General features: G+C 29.1%; 1 protein-coding gene across 1 annotated transcript; it reads right to left on the reverse strand.

Moving 5' to 3' along the window:
- Positions 1 to 274: 274 nt before the first annotated feature.
- Positions 275 to 7,741, reverse strand: LOC145578035 (WRKY transcription factor 28-like). Its single transcript, XM_081635438.1, has 4 exons — positions 7,269 to 7,741; positions 6,786 to 6,803; positions 6,298 to 6,441; positions 275 to 698 (listed from the first exon to the last, which is right to left on the reverse strand). Exons 1-4 carry the CDS (start codon positions 7,739 to 7,741, stop codon positions 275 to 277), a joined length of 1,059 nt encoding a protein of 352 aa, XP_081491564.1.
- Between the last annotated feature and the right edge of the window lie 14,774 nt (positions 7,742 to 22,515).

The raw sequence follows: 22,515 nt of genomic DNA on the forward strand, positions 1-22,515 counted from the left end.
TAGTCGCTTACATACTGTTCATAAAAGTGCTCTCAACCTTATTAAAGGGTAAGGAAAAAATAAAGTTATCATTGTGCATACGGTACAAGTACTAAGCATGCATGTAGTATCATAGAGATATAATTTATCACTAATTAAAAACGTAAAGTATACGCTAATCATGAAATTAGTCAAAAAAATCCTCTACAACATAAGATTAGCATGGTTGGAATAATTATTATAATATGTATATAAACTCGTAATTAACATACAGAAATATTAGTAACATATATAATTAAGGCTCTTGCTTTAAGAGAAACGAAGGAACCACATCTTGCAAAAGTCCATAATCCTCCGTTTGCAACTGTTGATGGTTATGTTGTTGTTGATTATGATAACTATGATTACGTTGTTGGAAGCGAGAGAAGTGAGGAAAGGGTGATGAAACACTAGCACTCGTACCGCCGCAGTGTCCGAGTTGAGCTAGTAGTTCTTGAGGGATGTTGGAGGATGACAAAGGTTGTGGTGGAGGTAGTGGTAGTGGTGGTGCTAGCATGTTATAATGAGGAAGGAGCGCGGCAGCATGACCTCGTAGCGTGGCTGGAACTGCGTGGTTGTGCTGACCTTCGTAGGTTGTGATTACAGTTGAGGGTTCTTGGAATGATCTTTCTACTCTTTTCTTCACTGAGCAATTTTGCGTTGTGCACCGATAATAGCTTCTGAAAACATATACAAGTATACGACCTTTATTTATTAAAATACAATGTGTGTGTATATAATGGATTATCTAATATAAACTCAAAAAGAGTTGTTAATTAAGCTAAAAAAAAATTGTTAAATAAGCTCACATAGAGTTAGTGTAAGAACAATAAGGTCGTTCTTAAAACAAGATAAACCAATGAAAATATAGAGAAACAAGAGTAAATTATATGCCACAAAAAATTACTCAATTTGACTTGGCTTGTTGCACTTTTCATTAATAAATGTAAATGAGGCTTTGAGATTGATAGTGAACTTGCTTTAGCTTATCAATAAACCTTATTAGAACTAACTAGTTTTTGGCTCGGATGATGCCCCGGGACATTATATAATATACATTGAAAATGAGCTTTTATACATAGTAATAAAAATTATGTAATGAAATATAAATATAGATGAAATTAGTTACATATACTATACTATAGTACTCTTATTATTTAAAATATATTGTTTCAATCACTGTTGAACATCAATACGTATTTTGAGATACATTTATAAAAAAAAATAGTTATAGGTTTTATTTTATGTATATGAGCTAATAAAAGAATTAGATTATTTTTTGTTATTATTATAGATTTTGTTCAATATTTAAGTATAAAATTAAACATTAAATCTTCAAGTTTATAATTATTGTTAAGTCTTTTTAACAAAACATTGTAAACATAAGATGTATTATTAGAGTAGTGATTTAAGAACGAGCATACTAATGAATAACAGTAATAATTGTAAACATAAGATGTGTAGTTTTTAAAAAAAATAAAAAATAAAAAAAGATGTGTACTGTTATTGGAGTAATGGTTTAAAAGTTGGAGTAAAATGAGCATAATAATGAATAACAGTAATTGTAGACATAGCACCACATCATCTGCCTAATAGTCATGATAACATATGGCGAATTCATGTCTTCCCATTAAGTTTTAATATGCTTTAATATATATATATATATATATATATATATATATATATATATATATATATATATATATATATATATATATATATATATATATATATACCTTATTAATCCTTATCAGTACTTTTTTTTTTTTTTTTTGAAACAGAACTTATTTTGTCGAAATTAGTAGAACTTATTTTTCTTAAAATAAGAGAAAATAAAGTAAACAAGACAAGGATTGATTGCCCACACCTATGGGGGCTAATTGAGTTGAGCAACTCGAACTCAACTCGATCAACGCTTGGTCAAAACTTAACTCGAGTTAGCTCGACTCGAGATGTTAACGAGCACGAGTTGAGCAAGCTCTAACTCGACTCGATAAACTCGTGAGCACCTCGATAATATATTTTATTAATATAAAATTTACAAACAAAGTTACCATGTTTAAACAAATTTGGTACTTAATAAGTGTTAATTTATATTATCAAAAGAGAAAGAGTAAATCTTTGATAATAAATATATATATAAAAAAATCAATATAAAGTGAACAAAAATAAATAAAGGCATATAATTATAGAAGGGCAAAAACTTAAATGAGCAGATCGTGAGCTAATCGACTCGACTCGAAACTTTAACAAGCACAAGTCGAGCAGATTTTATTAGATCAAAACTTTAGCGAGCACCACTTGAGCACATGTAAAAAGTTTTCGAGTCGAGTTGAGCAGCCCTCAGCTCGTGATCGACTAGCTCGATAAACACCCCTACCCGCACCCAATACCAAGCTTTAATTATATTATAAAGTGAGTATGATTTTGTATTTTTAAAAAGCAATTATTATCATTATTATTATTATTATTACGGAATATTATTATTGTTATTATTATTAGGGTAATAATAATAATATTATTATTATTACTCTGTTGTATTATTATTATTATTATTATTATTATTATTATTATACGTGAATCATGATGAGTATTAATTATAGTCAAGATCTTAGGAAAAAAGCACCTCTCAAAAAATAATAATCTTGGGAACAAAGTAGGGAGAATGGAGATGTAGTAGTTTGTTGGGAAAGGAATTAAAAGATGTGGAAATGGGAATTGAAAACGTGAATTCCTTGTTGACCGTTGTTTATAATTGATTAATGGAAACTGGAATAGAGCGAAAGCGAAATGGTCCTTGCTTATTTCTACCAACTCAATTATTTCTAGATTTTTTAGCAAATTGCAGCCGAAACTCGGCATAGTCCACAATCACTATTGAAGATTATTATTATAGTGTTGTCATGCATACTCTCTAATTAAACTTTTCTTCCTCGTTTCTACATTCTCTTTGATCAAACACATACTTGTATAAACTATGCACAAATTTATATCATGAGGGCGATGCATGGCTATGTATGGTTTAATTTTGTTGAGTGGGTTGCCATACTTTATTCCGCAACCAGTTGCTATACATTTTTAACAACCGGCCTTGGTTTAGGAAGCAAGCTTGGCTTGGGCGAGATAATGGGGGAGGAAGCTAAGCTAAGGTGAGGGTGAGGGATAGGGAGAAATAGTTAAGGATTATATATTTTGCCATGCGTAAGACTTGAGAAATCTAGGGATTTGAAAAAAGTATAAAGGAGAGAGTGAGGAATAGCTCAAGCTTTCAATGCTTCCCTGGCCTCCCAGTTTTACTATTTTAGGGATCCTAAAATCGATTCTCAACATCTGCCTTGTGGTTTCTAAACACTAAAAAAAGAGTATAGGAGCTTTTAGTGAAATTGTAATATAAACAAAATAAAGGAAAAAAAATGTAAAATTAATTAAGATGGTACTAAATTCAATTTAAAGTTATTCAATAGAAGCAAGGTAGAGCGGATGGTGGAATGTAGTGTATTGGCTTGTGGCAACTCCTCATGAGTTTTTAGTGTAAGAAGATAGGGTGATATTTTTTTTTTTTTTTTTTTTTTTTTTTTTTTTTTTTTTTTTGAGGTCAGAAGATAGGGTGATATTTATAATAAGCTATCAAGAAAGTGTGAGAAATTAGGTATGCATTTGACTTTTTACTTGATTTATATACTAATTCCTAAATAATTTTTTTTGGGCTCGGACAACGCTTAGGGTAATCAATAACTTAATACTAAAACAGACACCGAAAGTGATACATGTCACATTCTGGTGCTGTTTTTTCCCTTCAAAACTTCCTTTACTTTTTAATCTTTTTTTCTGTGTATTTGAATATTTGTTACAACTATAATAATATTTTTTTTTATCTATTATAGTATCTTTATGACAGAAATGTTCCTTTTTATTTGGTGTTCATAATTCTTCCATACACATTTACCTAAAATATTATTCCAACTTCTTTTTAATTATTTGATAAACAAAGTAATATTAAATTTTGCCAAAAAATAAATGCTTCATATTAAAATTAATTCTTATTATTGATATTAAAAAATTACTTTAAAGCATCAGTTTTATTTGTTAGATATAATTATTTTTTTAATAAAAAAAATTAGACTTACCGTGCATGGCACGGGGCCAAAGCTAGTTACTTGAATAAAATTTAAGTTGTATACTGCGAAGTATAATACATGTACGTCGTAATGAGTTCTTTTTATACTGGTATTACATATCTTAATATACTTCGTATTATTTGGAATTTGGATGCATGTCAATTTATATGTTTTTTTTTCTTCTTTTTAAAGAAGTCAATTTATATGTTAGATTGATCTTAATGTATATTTTTAAAAAATAATACATTTTTATAAAAAATTTCTAACAGTTATTAATGGTCAAACTATGTTGACATGTGTTAAAGTCAAATTTAACATGCAAGAATATATAAAAATGAAAAGAAAAGAAAATTTTAGTTGTTACATTTTAGATGGGATGATTATAAAAAGATATTATTGGTCTTTTAAGCATATAATGAGTTATTGAAATAAATTTTATAATCTTTTATATATTTTTCTCATTCCTCTCTTTAAGGAAAAATTTCAGAACCTTCATTTTGAAGGTTTACCTCTTATATATGTTGTTGACTTTGTAAAAGTTTTAGCTTTAATATCTCTAATTATGGATTTACTAAAATTATAAAAGTTGATGTCGAGTGACTACTTATTAATAAATTATTTTAAGTATTTAGATGAAGAATAAAAGATCCACTTGAATCAAAACTAATAAGATCTAATTTATTTTTTTTTCCTTTCTGATGCATAAAACATAAATAATGGTTAATAATCTTAATATAAAGTTTGTAAATAGTAATTTAATATCAACATTATTATTATCAAAATGAAAAAATCGGAGTTTCGAAATAATACTTAGATGAAAGCCTACCAAAATGTGTACAAAATACTCATGGGTGTACGGTAATATACACCCGTGTGTATATGATAAATTTTATAGCCTTTTATCAAATTTGTTATATACACCCGGGTGTAACGTACACCCAACTAACCCAAGGTTAGTTTTGCTCTTTATTTGATGATAAATTAAATGAAAAACAATTATCAAAATGAGTACAAAATACTTATGAGGATACGGTACACCCGGGTGTATATAACAATTTCTCAAACTCCCACGGTCAATGTATAACTCAATTTCTTATTGGAAATTGATTTACGTAGCTTACCAATAAGAAAATCTTGTCCCAATTGTTATTAAATTTGCCTAGCTAAACCATTGCATGTACATTATCTATACATATAATAATGAATTAATATCATCATTCATCAACTTCATAATAATTGGATTTGTACCCTATTGATGAATCAAATTTAAACACGTTAGCTAGAGTGATAAAAATAGGTTTTGCATAAATTCCAAAGATAAGCAAGCAATATAATTTGTACACGGAACTAATCTTCTCCATATCGGCGCAACTTTATCCCTACAACTAGCACCTAGGGTGTCCTAACTCCTAACATTCCTAAACTTGTGCCGTTTTCTTCCAAATGCAACAAATTTTATTTTTATTTTTTATTTGCTTTTTAATTAGAAACGTGGAACTATTACAACTACATTTTTGCATGTGTACAAATAAAGAATTGATAATTGCACCAATTTACAAAAATCCAATTGATATGGACGGAATTTGTCTCACATATTCAAAAAAGTTGTACGACTAGATTTTTTAAAATGGAATATATTAATTTAAATATTAAATTCAATTATCAAATAAAAAGTACTAGCTCGATTGGTTATTGGTTATGCCTTCTCATAATATTTGAGAATTACAATTAAGTAACAGTTCTAAATTACAATATTTAATACTCCGTATTTTACATAGTAATGTGAATAATTTGTCAACATTTTGCTTTAGAACATATTAATTAATGTACAACTAGTCTACTATATATATCATTCAATATATGTTATGATCATTCAAATATTTTTTCTAAAGAAATTACCTAACATGTTTACTTCATTTTCATGAACATATATTATACTTTGTAACTTTGTAAGCATGCATAATAGCATTTTCGTCATCATGAATAAAAATTCTCATACTTAAACATGATCAAAATAATGTAGCTTAGTTAAACATTATGATGTAAAAACGCGTTTAAATACCAGCTAAATATAGTACTTGAAACTTCGAAAAGTGGTGGAGGCAAAGAAAAAAAGAAAAGGAATGATTAGATATTTAGATGTGAAAATGTGATAACATACCTAGGATAAGGACTATTCTTGACGGCTTTCTGCCCATATTTTCTCCATCTATACCCATCTTCAAGGTTATCAATCTCACTCTTCGTCATGAACGCGAATCGCGGCTCTCTTTCCTTCTTTCCCCCCTTCTTTCCCTTATTAGTCCTGTTCATGATACATACATTGATCAATCAATTTCATCATCAAAATATAATTAACTACTTATAAAACGCGTCGCGAAAGGTGTGATGAGAAAAGTGTTTGATCTAGGGCAAGGCATAGTTCCTAATTATATTTTGATGAATAGTCTTGCTTTGATGAATAGTCTTGCTTGATTGCATCTTCATGTCAAGTTATTGGTTTATTAATTTGCATCGTCTATTTAATGGATACTTATGAATTCTATTGTAATTTTCAAGAGGATAAAAAATTATACTTCCTCTGTATCTAATAATTCATTTTGTTTTGAAAAAATAAAATAAAAGAACTTCTAAAGACGAAGGGAGTACTTAGTAAACTCGTCATCCCTAATTCTTACTAGTGCCTGTAATGGAAACAAAAATGAATGGTCCAAGTTTAACCAACAACCTCTATGCATCACGCTATATGAAGTTTGTTCCTTGGATTAATTTGTCAAAGATGGGTTGCTTTGAATATTTATTTCATCAAATGTCTTAACCTTTTCGATCTTCTAGTACATAATTAACATTAATTAACACACATGAACTTAAGTTTATTAATTTGAAGTGGTAATTATAATTTTCCATCCCTAGTAAAGTTGAAAAAAATACAATTAATTCAAGATCTCATATCATAATAAGTCTATAACAAATATGAACATAATAAATAGAGATTTTTTTTTTTTGAAAAGTTTTTTATTCCCTTTGGTCAAGATAAAATATATAAATATTTTAATTAAGGAATTAAAAATCACTAATAATATTCTACTTCTTTACCAAATGAAGTGTTAATGAACATACCCTTGCTTTAACTCATCTTGATCATCAACCGCTTTATTAGGGTGCTGCTTATCATCCTTCTTCCCAACCGAACCATCATCGGCACCACCAGCTTCCGTAGAAGAGGAAGAGATTGAAGAGTTAGGAGTGCTAGGATTATTATTACTACCCCCATTTCCAACAACAATAGCTGTCGCTGCCTCCTTTTCTTTGGCCATTACCGGGTTTTCGTCGACAACGGAGGAAAACACTTCCGAGGAAGAAGGGGATAACCCTACGCTCTTCGCGAACGTAGGGTAATCCATAGAAGAACCATGTAAGAGCTCATTAAAGCTATAATAATTACCATCATTACTAGAAGGATTATTATTATTGTTATCTACACAAGATGTATTAAAATTACTAGGGTTATCAAAAAATGAGAAGAAATTAGTATTGTCTAATACAGATTGATGATCGTGATTATCATAGAGATTATGATGGTAATTAGTTGCTTCATTAGACATGGAATCAAGTGTGAAATGTGTGTAGAGAGAGAAAGAAGGGTTTGACTAAAAGAATGAATTATATTGTTTTTAGGTTTGGTGTTGAAGAAGTATATAATGGAAGAGAGAGATAATGAAGAGATAGATAGTGTGGTTGGTTAATAATATAAGAAAATGAGGCAAAATAAACTTTATATAAGGTAAGGTTTGACAAAATAGAGTTTGTAATTAAAAGGGCTAAAAATGTCCTTTTTGATTTTTCTTGATTGGAATTTTGTGTGAGGTGTATGATTGAGCGTATAGTATAGATCGGTATGTAACTTGTATGGCCGAAATTATTAAATTTGATTTTATTCAATTCTCTTTACATGCTATGACGAGGTCTTTACTCTACAAAGTGCCGGTCTTTGTATTCTTAGTTTTCATAAAACATGTCATTACTCGTTCTCGAATATGGATTATTCCATCCGTTTCTAAATACTTGTGTTATTTATTTATTTAAATAGTGAATTAGTGATTGTGTTTCTATTATAGCTAAAGCTCTAGCTAGATGCATGATTATTGTCAAATAGAGAGCGATTTATAATGTGTATATATATTATTAGTTGTTTAAAATCGCTTTTAATTTATAACACCGTAAGACAAAGCAGTTTTTAGTTAGTTTAAACTTTTTACTCTTTAGAAGTGTGTTATCTATATCTTTCAATAATCTACATCTACATAATCTATCTATCTATCTATATACTATACTAAAACAGGGTACACTAGCTTCATGGCTGCCACGTGTCCCTGTTTTAGGTTTTTTATTTTATTTTATTTTTTGGTAAAATGTATAATTGTCAAATATCCTATTATTAAATATACTCCGAAATAAAGCATATATTTAGTGCATATCATTTGACTTTAGATTGCTTAATTCAAGGAGAGTATATTTTGTTATTTTGTACTCCGTACAGTATATTTTAGGTTTCTTTATTAGCACACATACAACTATATTAGAGCAGGTTATTCCTTCAACCTAATTTTTTTTCTTCCCCACATTATTCCTATGGCTACTAACATCATTCCTAATGATGTTGAAGCTAATTGTGTTCTGTTGTCAACCTCACTAATATTATCAAACTCAATTCAACCAATTATTTATCCTGAAAAATTTAACTTGAGACTATACTTGTGGGATATGACCTTTTCAACTTTCTTCATGGATCTCATCCTAGCCTCCTCCATCCATATATATTTAAGTCAAATTTATATTACGGATTAGTAAAAGCTATATTTGATTATATATTAAATGTAGATTATCACTCAAATATACTAATGTGTATAAATTATATATCTTATTTAAAAAATATAATACAGAGTACTACCTCCACTTTGTTAAGTGTTACATTTAAACGATTTCCAATTCACTATATTTTGACCATTAATTTTATTTTTTATATATATATAATTGTGCATTAATTTAAAGTATACAAAGTTGATATATTAAAAACTTATAACAATTTTAATCTAATAAGATCAAACTTGATAATAATGTACTTTCTAGCTTATATTTAAACAATTAGACATGTTGTGAATCATAAATAGCTTATAAATATGTAGATTGTGTTTTCTCTAAAAAAATAAATGTAAATTGTGATACAATTATAATGACTTTACTAATTTTCTACCATATGATTTTAGGTATATCATACTTAAGTTTTAAGAAAAATTATACATGCTATATATAATTCATTTGCTATAATATTTTTCTACAGAACTCCTAAGCACAAAATCTCTGAATTATTATAATAAGTTTTTAAACTTTTGCTAAACCTATAAACAAACCATTATTCGACAACTAAAGTCACAACACACTCATGCATAACATTTACAGATTGTAAAAAAATTGATTGATATATAATTCTCTATAAACTATAATAATTCTCATTTTTAAATATAGAGTTCGACACTAATTTTTAGTCCATTCTTTCTATTATAACTAACACGTTAGACTTTTTTTTCACTATCTATAATATTAACATTGATTGTAGTTTATCTATTTTACTTTCTTTTTTTTTTATAAATGTAATAAATTCATATTTTATCATTTTAAGTTATTAAATAGATATTGATGTAAGGTTTTGTAATTAAAAAGAATATAATTTTTATTGATATTTAATTATATAAAAACTAAGTCAAACTATTGCATCGACATGTAAAGTTTGATTGTGTTAGTTATTCATCAATGTGGGCAGCCACCATAGGGTTACTCAGTTAGTGTTATAGGTGGCACTCAATTAGTGATATAGGGCTTACTTTTTTTTTTCTTTTTTTTTTTGAGGAAAATATAGGGCTTACTTATTAGTAAGTGTTATAATGGTTACACTGTGAGTGTTGTAGGGGATACTTTATTTGTTAATTATTTAAGAGTTACTCAATAAGTATAATAAGGGGGTACTCTAAACTGTTAGTAAAATAGGGGTTAACTTGTCGGTGTCATAGGCGTTACTATTTCTTTTTACAAGCGGCCACATGGTGTGCCAGTCTCATAAAAAATGCGTTGTATATTTTGTATATGTCATCACGAGTGATATGTAAGAGTAATATGCATTTGTTTTTACTTCTCTTATATTTGTGTACATATAATTTTTTATCACTATTATATACTTGTATGTGCAATAAAAATATCAAATGATTACATATAATAATAATAATAATAATAATAATAATAATAATAATAATAATAAAAGATAATTAATCAAACAATTAAGGGCAAGCCTACGCATCCTTCTAAGATCATATATAGCTAAAGGTTACAATTTTTGAAAAAAAATTATACTAAGCAGTGGCTTTTCAGATTTTTAGACATACAAATTTTTGGATGTGGAAGATGCAATATGTGTGTGGTGATGAGGTTGTTTCATCATGTGATAAAATTTAGTAGGTGATAAGACAAGATAATTTCATATTATTTATTCTCCGGGAGGGAAAGAAAAATATTTACATACATAATAAAACTACAACAACTTTATTTACATACATAATAAAACTACAACAACTTTTTGGTGCAAAGGCCACACAGTGTGGCAGGGGTTACCCGTTATTTTGTTAGAGGTTACCCGAGTTATTCAGTCAGGGGTTACTCGAGTTACTCGATCGGGGGTTACTTGAGGGGTTCGGATAGGGGTTATTCGAGGGGTTCACTCAGTTCCAGGGTTACTTGAGGGGTTAATCGGTCAGGGGTTACTCGAGGGGTTACTCGAGTTACTCGGTTAGGGGTTATTCGAATTACTAGGTCAGGATTATTTAAGTAGTTCGGTTAGGGGTTACATACTCGAGTAATTTGGTTAATGGTTATTTAAGGAGTTAGGGGTAACTTGTGGGGTTACTCAGTCAAGGGTTACTTGAGGGGTTCGGTCATGGATTACTCGAGGGGTTACTTGAGGAGTTACTCGGTCAGGAGTAACTCGAGTAACCCCTGACCGAGTCACTTGAGTAATCCCGACAAATCGAGTACCCCTTGACCGAGTAACTCGAGTAACCCCTGTGGCACGGTACAGCAGGCCGCATACAAAAAATTGTGATAAACATATCAAATGTCTATAAAAAGAAGTGACTATATTCATGTTATATGTAAATATAAAAAAATTCCTTTTTTTAGAAGTTACATGTTAAATTTCAAGTGTTTTAGAGGGCATAGAGAAAAAAGATATCACATTATTTGTGATAAACGAAATATAATATTAATACAATGATCATGTTGTTTTATAATAGAAATTATTTTTCCAAGCATATATTGAGTTCACAAAGTTTCATATCTGATTGGCTACACTGTGTGGCCGAGATTACTTGGTCAGGGGTTACTCGGTCGGTCAGGGGTTACTTGGTCAAGGGTTGTTCGATCGCTCAAGGGTACTTAGTCAGTTTGGGGTTACTCGGTCAGGGGTTACTCGTGTTTTGGCGTGTATCAGCCGTGCCAGTCACACAAAAAAAGCGTTGTATATATTAAGTTAATGGAAAGAGCTTAATCATTTTTAAAATGAGGTGCCAGTGACTCAAGTAGAAATGAGGAAAAAAAAAATGACTTAATTTAGGGATTGATTATCAGTAGTTCATTGATTGAGTTGAATTATATTTTAAAACTTTACATTCAATTTAAGAATAAAAAAGTTGTCTTTAAATTAGATATCATTATTTTAAGAGGTTAAAAGTGCATGATTAAGACATCTATGTAAGTAAATTCATTATTACTCATTAAATCTTTTTATCTTAAAAATTTGTGAAATGAACATAAGTAATAAGATTTGTAAGCCGTGCATCGCACAAGTGCTGTGCTAGTAACTATACTAAAACAAAGGGCGCGTAGATGAATAAATGACACGTGTCACTCTCTTATTTAATATTTTCCCGCCTATTTACAAACTCCTAAAATATAGAAATTTTTATAATATCTTTTAATTATTATTGCAAATATATTTGACATCATTTATTTCATTTTATTGTTGATTTATATCTTAGAATAATATTTTTCATATTTTTTGACTCATTTTGGTAGATATGATTATATTTTGTAAAAAAAAAAATCTTTTGTATGTGGTAAGTTTCTTGTAATTCTACCCTTTCTTACAAAATGCAATATCCTATTATAGTACGGGGAGTAGTATAATTTTTTGTTCATACAATATCTACATTTTACTATTAATGCTACAATCTACATCCTTACCAAAAAATCAAGATGTAAAAGAAATTATTTTACCATAGAATGTTTGACTAACTATTCCGTATAACATGGGCACATATTTTTTGCATCTAGGTGAATATATTTTTTGAAGAAAATATGAAACACGAGTATTTAGTGCCTTATATATGTCTACAATTTTTATAATTCCAAAATAATATAATGAAATCTATCTATAACCTATAAATATATACTACAGGTGAATCATAAATGATATTTAGTCATATACGAAGTATATGATTGTGTCAATATGATTTTTTAAGTATTTTTTATATGTTAGATAATTTTTACAATAATACTAACATATACGAATTACTGAATTAGTACTACATATGAGGTACTACTCACTCTGGATTTTTTTCTTCTTCATTATTAATCTGTTTTCATATTTTTTATTTATTTATTTATTTATTTATTTATTTTTTTATCTGTCTACTTTAATGTTATTTTGCCTATCAAAAATATGACAATTTCCCATATAACCATTTTATGCCCACCATACTATACTTACTATCTTTCATTGAGGAGTATTGGGTATAAATTATCTTAATTAATTCGGAGTAGTATATACAAGTATATTTTTAAGGCGAATGCAAGCATGGAAACTAAAGACCTCTATTGAGTTCCTAAATATCCTTGGATGTTGACTATATTTTTCTTAGTATCTCTATTGAGTTCCTAAATATCTTTATATGTTCACTATATATTTCTTAGCACCAATTGTATGTTTGGCTCAATTCTAGAATATGTTTTTCCTTTTTGTAGAATTTAATCAAATATTCATAATTATTCATACACTTAGGCACTGTTCACTATACTTCAAAAAAATAATATTCAGTAAAAATAATTTCATTTCAGTAAAGATAATTTCAGATCAGTAAAAATAAGTTCAGATCAGTAAAAATAATTTCAATTAAGTAAAAATAATTTCAGTTCAGTAAAAATCAGTAAACTTAAAGAAGAAATATAATAGAAAATCAGTAAAAATAATTTCAATTCAGCAAAAATAATTTTAGTTCAGTGAAAATAATTTCAGTTAAGTAAAAATAATTTCAGTTTAGCAAAAATAAGGTGAAGTGAACAGTGTCTTACATATACTAACACATATTTAGAATAAATCATACATATATATTTGGACTAATGTATTCTCCATATATACTTTGAAAATTCTAGAATTACTACGAATATTATTATGAAAGATCATGCATATAAAATTTTATAATATTACATTTTTATGTATTAATGTTTAACTATTTATATTTAGGGTCAAACATTAACGAGTCCACTAAGTTTGACTTTGTTCAATATTATGAAATTGAGGCAATATCAAATACCTAAAAATATATGCACATTACTCTCTCACACACAAGCAAATCAAATATATTAAATGTACAATGCTACTGTCGTTTTTTTTTCCCTACTCACTCATGGAGTACATCGTTGTATTTATGGGGTCGTTTTTTTTTCTACTCACTCATAGTTTGCTATTCATATACAAATAAAAATTTCATGTACGAGCTTAATTACTATAATCATTTTAATGTATACTTCGTATTATCAAAATATCAAATTCATATCATTTACATACATTCATATAAATGTTTGAGACCTCATCACAAACGTAAGTGAATTAACAAAAAGGTTCAAAGATACTATAAAACAAATACTAAGAATTTTACCCAATTACTGATTTATAATTTTAAGTAGGAATGACAATTGGGCGGTGCAGGTGCGGGTACCCCCTCTCCCGTATCCGTGTCTGCCAAAAATTTTCATACCTTTGACCTACCTGCCACCCGCTATGGTCAAAATTTTAACACCCACACCCGATCCACCACTCATACATGTGGATATCCACTACCCGGCCGCCTGTTATTCGCTAACCTAACAACATTTGTTTGATAATTATAAAATATGTCATTATTATTTATGCTATCTAAATTGTTGTAAATACATAATTATAGATAATATATAATATAAGTAATAAGTAGTCAAATTATTTAAAAGTAGTCCTTCATCATTACAAATACAAAATGAATTACATAAAAAATTAGTGATAGTAATAATTAAGTTGACAGGTAATTGGGCGAGCAGGTAACTGACGGGTAGACGGGTAATAGACGGATATCCCATCCAATCCATTGATCGATCCAAGTGGGGCGGGTGCGGTGTGAGACTCGCATTTTTATACCCACTCCCCATCCTTATTTTTAAATCTATAAATAATTTAATAGGTAAAATAATAGTAGAATAATTATCTAAATACTAGCGTTGAATCATGCTATGATATTTCTAGGAGCTATATATGTTATAGCGTAGCTTTTGATTTCTACTTCACTATTATTATTAATAATTATATTATTTTTATAAGTAATTTATACGTATGAACTTATTATACCGTGCAATTGTACGAGTACTATACTAGTAATAATTACACTAAAACAAAGGGTACTCCAGCTATAGCTTGACACATGTCGCTCTATAGTTAAAATTTTTCCCGCTCATTTTTCCAACCCTATAAATATCAATTAAATCTTGTGATATTAAGATTCCATCTATTAGTCTAACGAAATCAATATTAATTTTCTAGACATAAATATACATTTTTTTTTTGTTAAACTTGATTTACAGAAATTATAATATTACAAATTGATCCTTTCGGATATTCTTGCCGTAAAACAATTTATATCATTCTTATTTAGTTAACTTATTTAATGGATTTATCTTAATGTAATCATTATGATAGCAATATCAATTATTATCAGAGACAATATTTGATTCTAGAATATATAAGATGCATATAGTATTATTTTATAAAAGATGCATATATTTTTATTATATAAACTATGCATACAATTTTATTCTCAAATAATAGGACGGATCTTAATATTATACAACGTTTGGCAGCAACATTATTGTAATTTTTAAGAAACTTGATTGATTATCAAAAATAATCTCGAAATGTTTGTAGTTTATCTATGGAGTAATAATAATATAAATAAAACTCTAATATGATCAAAAGTTACCCCAAAACAAATAAAAGTTACCCTGTTATGAACAAAAGTTACCCCAATGTAATTAACATGATCTATGCTTAATGATAAAGTTAATTTCTAAAAATGTGTAAAAATCAAATGTTGGTGGGTGAAAGTAACTACATTACCTTTATAAAGCATGTATCAATGTTTATTTAAATTGAAATCATATCTTCATAAGAGTTACCATACAAAAGTTAAAAGTTATTAATTACCCTAAAAATGTGGTTCGATGTACACTAATAACGTAATAATATTAATGTAAATCTTTTTTTTTATATAAAAATATTAATGTAAATCGGGTGTACATAAAAGTTTTTGTACTCTGTTGTGAGTTTGTTTTTTTTTTTTTATAAAAATATATGGTCTCCAATAAAGCTACACGGTACCCATTAGATATTTGGGGAATACAATACGCTTTGTATACGGTTGACCACACCATGTGGCCGCTTGTACATCGAACAACATAACCTTATAACAATGATGACCGGTAAATCCCGTTGTAACACTAACTATATAACCCCTATAACACAGACAAAGTAACCCCTGCAACCACATATGAAAGTTGGTGTGGTCTCTATATATTAAATAGACAATTTTACTTACACTAGGGAAATTTTATTTTTGTTCATGTAGCTTTTGATTATTTTAGGGAAAATTTACAGTTGATAGTAAACATTTATGTAAACCTAATGTTTTAAAAAGTTTGTGTCTACATTATGAAACGAAGAAAGTATGTTTCATCAAGTTGATCAAGATAATAGTACCCATGAAGGGTAATGTACTTAGTATTAGTTTATTGGATATGTGAATAGGCTTGATTCATTCTGATCCAAAAGGGAAAATATAATCGAGATATTAGAGGTGATCATTTACGGGCTTGGGCGGGAAACAGGCCGGTCTTGTAGTTCATACTTTGTCCAATAGGCTTAATCTAGCAAACTCAATCCCTTTATGCTGTCCTGACAATTTGTCCATACCCCCTATTAAACGAGACGGGCTTGTCCGCTGGCTAACGGGTTTAAAATCTTAGTTCTTATTTTATTATTTTTAGGACTTTGTTTTAATTATTATAAACACTTAGTAATCTTTTTATTATTTATTTATGTTACGATTGTTTTGATTAAGTTGTCTTAAAAATTTCTTGATCACAAATGATAAAGAAATTTTAAAAAAAAATTGAAATTGTGGCATATGTTAGTGAAAATTATGAAAGAACTTATATAATAAGTCTCCGATGATAAAGTATATATTAAAAAAATAGTTATTGAAGCTAATAAAAACTTAGAGTCTAATACACTTTCTTTGTATTTTTTTTTTCTATAAATATGTATATAATTTAACAAACTAAAAAAATTTATTAAATTATTTTTATTAAAAGGGCTGGATGGTGTAGCCAGCGGTACAAATTGTCTTGTCCATGTCCGCTCATTTATATTAGCGGGCTAGCCATAGCCCATCCAAATATTCAAATTTTCCCAAAATTTTTGTCTAAACCTGCCCATTTTACGGGTCTGGTAGGGCAGGCTTAGCGGGCTGTCTCGTCCATGAACAGCTCTACGAGATATATAGTGAAAAAATCGGCTTTTTTTTATATCTTTATTTCAATTTTTTTATATTCAACAATGAATTGAAAATATTATACGTAGTATTATGTAATGTGATAAATGGGTACACATTATTGTGATTAACATCGTCATGATGAAATTATAAATAATCAATTATTGTAAAGATTTCACTATTAGGCATTAATCTAATTATAGTTTAAATATTGTGAAATTTAATAGTTGAACTTTATAAATGTGCAATTGCATGGGTACTATACTAGTATGTTCTAATATTAGTGACACTTCTTTATTAACCTGTATAAAGATCTACATCAATACTAGATCAAATATTTCATATAATCACTTTTCTATATATATAAATATCTATTTGTGTATCAATATTTTTTTTTTTATTTATTTATTTATTTTTTTGAATAGATTTGTGTATCAATATATATACGAATTAAGTATCATAATGTAATAAAATACAAGAGTTTCTTGTGCAATTTACGATTAGTCTTTAATTTATAATTCAAAATTTATTCTTCTGATCTTTAATTGATTCGAAGATAAGATGTTAAAGGAAAGATTATAAATAGTTTACAAATAAATTGAAATATCCCTTCAAAAAAAAATTGAAATATTTTTTTTAATGTCCTCTTTATTATATTTTCTTGCAGTGTATTTAGATGTTAAACTACATTTGTTTATGTTTCAAAAAAAAAAGCTACATTTGTTTAAAATAATTGTATATAGGCCTGGAAATTGGGCTATATTTGACTCTTTTCCATCATTTACTTTTACTTTATATTTTTGTTATTGAATTCAACAAATCTACATTCTTTGAGTGTAGTAAGTATCCTTATAATGGGTTTCATCAGTGTCATAAGTGCCGATGGCTTTTTTTTTATATTTTTATTTATTTTTTGTTTTTTTATTTTTTTATTGAGTTTAGTATACTACAAGTTGTTTTATGGGTGAAAACTTGAGCGGAATATAAAAAAGAGGTTAATCCTTCAATTAGTATAAGAGGAATCAGGCGAAATTTTTTCTTCATGGCTATAACATATCAATAGATCCGCTCGCCGAAGAAGGTTGTAAGAGCAAGATTATTGAAGAGGATACTTATATCCTCTCTTTTACTCTCTCTCCTAATCTCCTATCAACACATCATATTCTCTTTCATCCACATCATTTCCCACTATCTCCTTTCTCTTCCTCTTCTATTTCTATATTTTTTTCACACCTCAAAGAGGATCATCTCTTCCTTCCTCTCTCCTACTTTAAATACCCCTACCACTGGTTAATTATAACACAATGACAATAATTAACAAATGCTAGCATTGACAATAATGAAAACAGATTTCATCTACTATCATTAATAAATACAATACAAAGACAGTAATTAAAAAACAATGACAATAAATGGAAAAAAAACTTATAGTAATTAACCGGCCTAACATTGAAAATAATAAAAACGATGTCTCGTTAATTAATACAATACACTGATAGTAATTAAAACAATGACAGTAAGTGAAAAAAATTAATAGTAATAAACCCTAACATTGACAATAATAATAAAAATTACAGTTACTCTTAATAATTCTTCGTGAGACCCATCCAGCAGAAATAAGCAAATTGTTTCATTGAAGGGGAAGGCAAAAAAAAAAATTAAAATATGAGTTTTGACCCACTCAACATTCCTCTCCCAAACATTTAATATCCTCTTCACAAAGAGGATATATTGCATTCCTCTTGAAAGTAGTATCCTTTATTATATTTTTACATCAAAGAGGATACTACTTTGGAGGAGAGAGAGTGAAGGGAGGATGATATATCCTCCCCAATGGGTATGATGCTCTAAATCACAGCGATATGAAAGAGGGTATGAAGGATGTACGATTTGCAACATAACATCGATCTTAGCTTTGCTGAAAGGATGTTTTTATTTGGTAATTATCATGTATTTATAAGACATAAATCTCTTTGTAAATATCGTATGACTATTTTTTATTTATGAATCAATCTTTATTTTATATTTTTTTAAAAAGCTACTCCCTTCGTTCTTAAAAAGATGACCCTTTTGGCCAAATTTTAGTCCCAAAATATTTATCCCATTTACATTTAAATATCCTCTAATTTGCAATAATATTTATGCCAAATGTGCTTCCCCATGTAAATTTTACTTTTTCTATGTACTTTTATTATTTTCTCTCTCTACTTTTTTTTTTGCAAATCTCATGTAAATTTTCCTTTTCAATGTTTTTATTATAATTTCCCCATACACTTGTACTTCCAACTTAAGTTTCTTAATACCCGTGAAAACTCCCCAAAAGAGTCGTTCTTTTAGAGACGGAGGGAGTACATTTGTTTGATTCAATGTTGTAATTTTTTAAATTCATAAATAAAAATCCATACGATATTTGCAAAAAGATTTATATCTAACAAATACTTTTAGCACATCTAAGATCGTTGTTGCAAATCGAGATTGCCTTCTTTGACAAGGGGATCTATCCATCTGTTGTAGTTGTGGAAAGAATATCCGTCTGATTGTAATCGAATAATTAACCTCTTGATCTCCCACAAACTTATCTTCACCCATGAAACAAACAGTTCATAAAAAAAATAATAAAAAAAATTAAAAAAATCCTCCGTCAAAGAGAGAAGAAAAATCCTACTTTTCGAAAAACAAAAATCCTCCAAAAGAAGAAGAAAATCCCTTCCTTTAATTTCAAGGGAGAAACGCTCCTCTAAGAAAGAGTTGTTATAAACCTAAAACAAGCAAGAAGCCCCTCTAAAATTTAACAATTGAGGCTAAAGTTTTAGAGTGAGGAGAAGGAAGAGAAATACTCAATGTTGTTAACTAAGTCTATGTTAAATTTATTTATTTTTGATAAAAAAAAATTAGGAAATGTTGATATTTGCTAAAAAAAATGAATAAATAAAAACATATTGGCTTTTATCACCTACTTTTTTTTTTTTTTTTTTTTTTTTTTTTTTTTACCACCACAAAAAACCAAAAATATGTTTCACCACCTTCCGTTAAATCTAATGGAATTAAAAAGTTTCTTTGATTTTCGTGACAAAAGCATGGTCTTTACAGATTTTGGGGTTCATTTTGGTCCTATATATAGATCTAATTTGAGGTCAATAAATTATAAAAAAGTTAAATGCCTCATTTTGCGTGTTTTCCCGAGGTATTTTTAAGTAAGCAAGGTGAGGCACTTTTGATATTTTTTTTGTCAATTTCAACCTCAAATCGGTTCCTTAGGGCCAAAATGACCTCAAAAAACCTCTAGAGACCATGTTTTGGAAAAAAAAAATCAAAAAAAATTAAATTGTTGTATTTAACGGATTTCTTGACGGGCGGTGGTGAAAACCAATTTTTAGATTTTTTTGTGGTGGTACGTAAAATAAAACAAAAAAGGAATAGGTGGTGAAAGACAATATCGAGGTATTAATTCATGAATAAAAAAATTCATACGACATGTACAAAAAAAATTAAATATAACAAATACACCACTTAATTAATATAAAAACATCCTTTCAGAAAGCTACGATCATTTTTGCAAATCATACATTCTTCATACCCCTTTCATATTGTTGTGAATTACATTATTTTTCAGCTAGGAGAGTCTATCGATCTGTTGTAATTGCGACGATGAAAATAATTTTCTGACTCATCCGATTGTACTCGAAAAATTAACCTCGATTTCGATCTCATATAAATCTTAGGTTTACTCAGGCCATCAAACAACTTATACTCCCCCCGTATTTTATCACTTGCTCCACTTTTCTTTTATAGCTGTATTTTATCCCTTTTAAGTCGATTTGAGGTCAAAACACCCTTTGGTAGGATTAACACTGTACAAAATAAATTGACTTTTATAGGATATCTTTGATTAGTCAAAACCTGTTGGGGTAGGAGGTAACCGGTTATTGGGCAAATAATGCCACATGTCAAATGTGGTTGGTCTTATTTTAAAATATAATTAAAATTAATTATTTCAATTATTTATTATAAATCACTTTTGGTTCATGTAGCTGACTCCATTATAGGGTTAAGGATTTGATCGATTGATTGATATAAAATAAAAAAAATAAAAATTATAAACCCTCTCCCCCACCACAAAACATCCCCCACCTGCTACCGGCCGACCATTACCCGGCCTCCACAACTCACCAGCCTGTTGTCCACCTCGACCACTGCCCCAACCGCTGAACCGCCCAAATCCTAACCCCTTTCTCACTATCCCTTCTTACCGCCACCCATATCTCCCTCTTCTTCCTCTGACGCCAACCAATCCCCTTCCACCGACTCCCTCCCCTATGCGTGCTGAACACACACCCTCCCAAAACACCGCTAAAAACTCACCCCAAAATTGCATACCAATCCCCACCTCAACTTTTCTCCCCCTCCGGCCCTCCCTACACATTCGAAAATAAAGACACCCCCCTAAAGGGTATGCAAACCCACTCCCCTTTATTCCTCCCTGATACCCGTCCAAACCATTGTCCCCATCCTAAACCCTTTCTCTCTTCCTCTCCCTCCTCACCGCTCCTTTATCTTTCCTCTTCCCTAACTGATAATGAATAATTAAGGATGTGGGCCGATGGCGAGGATGCTCATGTAAGGGGTAGAAGACACTTGAAAAAAAAGCAGTGACCTGTTTAGTACATTAAAGGTCATTTAACCTAATTATATCTAATACCCCTAGAAGGTTAATTTATTCTTTGTTAATCAAAAGGCTGGCCATTTTTGAGTTGACTGCGCAAAGATTAACTTATTTTTGACAAATTTATCAGAATAGTAACTCTCATTAATAATTTGAGTAGTTGTTACTAATTTTGGCATAACTTTTAAGCATTTTAGGGCAATTATATAATGGTGTACATCCATTTTTGTTAAAAATTTGTGATATTCCATTGTGGTAAGTCCAATACTCAATGCATACAAATATACTTGTATTCTTGCATTCTACAAGAGCAATAAATGAAAAAAAAGGTGGGTCTAAAAATTGTTACAATTATTCTAGACCTTCAAGTATTCAACAAATTATCTTGTTATAGAAATATCCCATTTGTGCGGGTAACTTACTTTGAGGCCCTTTTAAATTTTATGCTTTAAATGAGGTTGGAAATAAAATGAAGAAAATAGTCAGCGACGACTATATAGTGGTCAATGATTGAAAAAGGGGATGCTTACAGTTCCAGTGTCCGGTCTATACAAACAAAGCGATAAAGTGTAAACACATGTTTGCATTGGCACCGGCATTTGACCGTAGCCGACACATGATTTGCAACGTTGGATTCTCTCTTCACATTTTTAGTTTTTTTTTTTTTTTTTTTTTTTTCTTTTTTTGGGGTAGATACTTGTATTTTCCAATTTCAACTTTGTGTTGTGGCTTTGCTGATGAGAAGCCAACGTCACTCATGCTTGGAAATGATGCTAGTAGGAGGGGAAATGATTTTGATACACCCTTAATTGATTTT

Source organism: Chenopodium album, chromosome 14 (assembly GCF_948465745.1).
Source record: "Chenopodium album chromosome 14, dcCheAlbu1.1, whole genome shotgun sequence".
In the NCBI taxonomy this organism is placed as follows: domain Eukaryota; kingdom Viridiplantae; phylum Streptophyta; class Magnoliopsida; order Caryophyllales; family Amaranthaceae; genus Chenopodium; species Chenopodium album.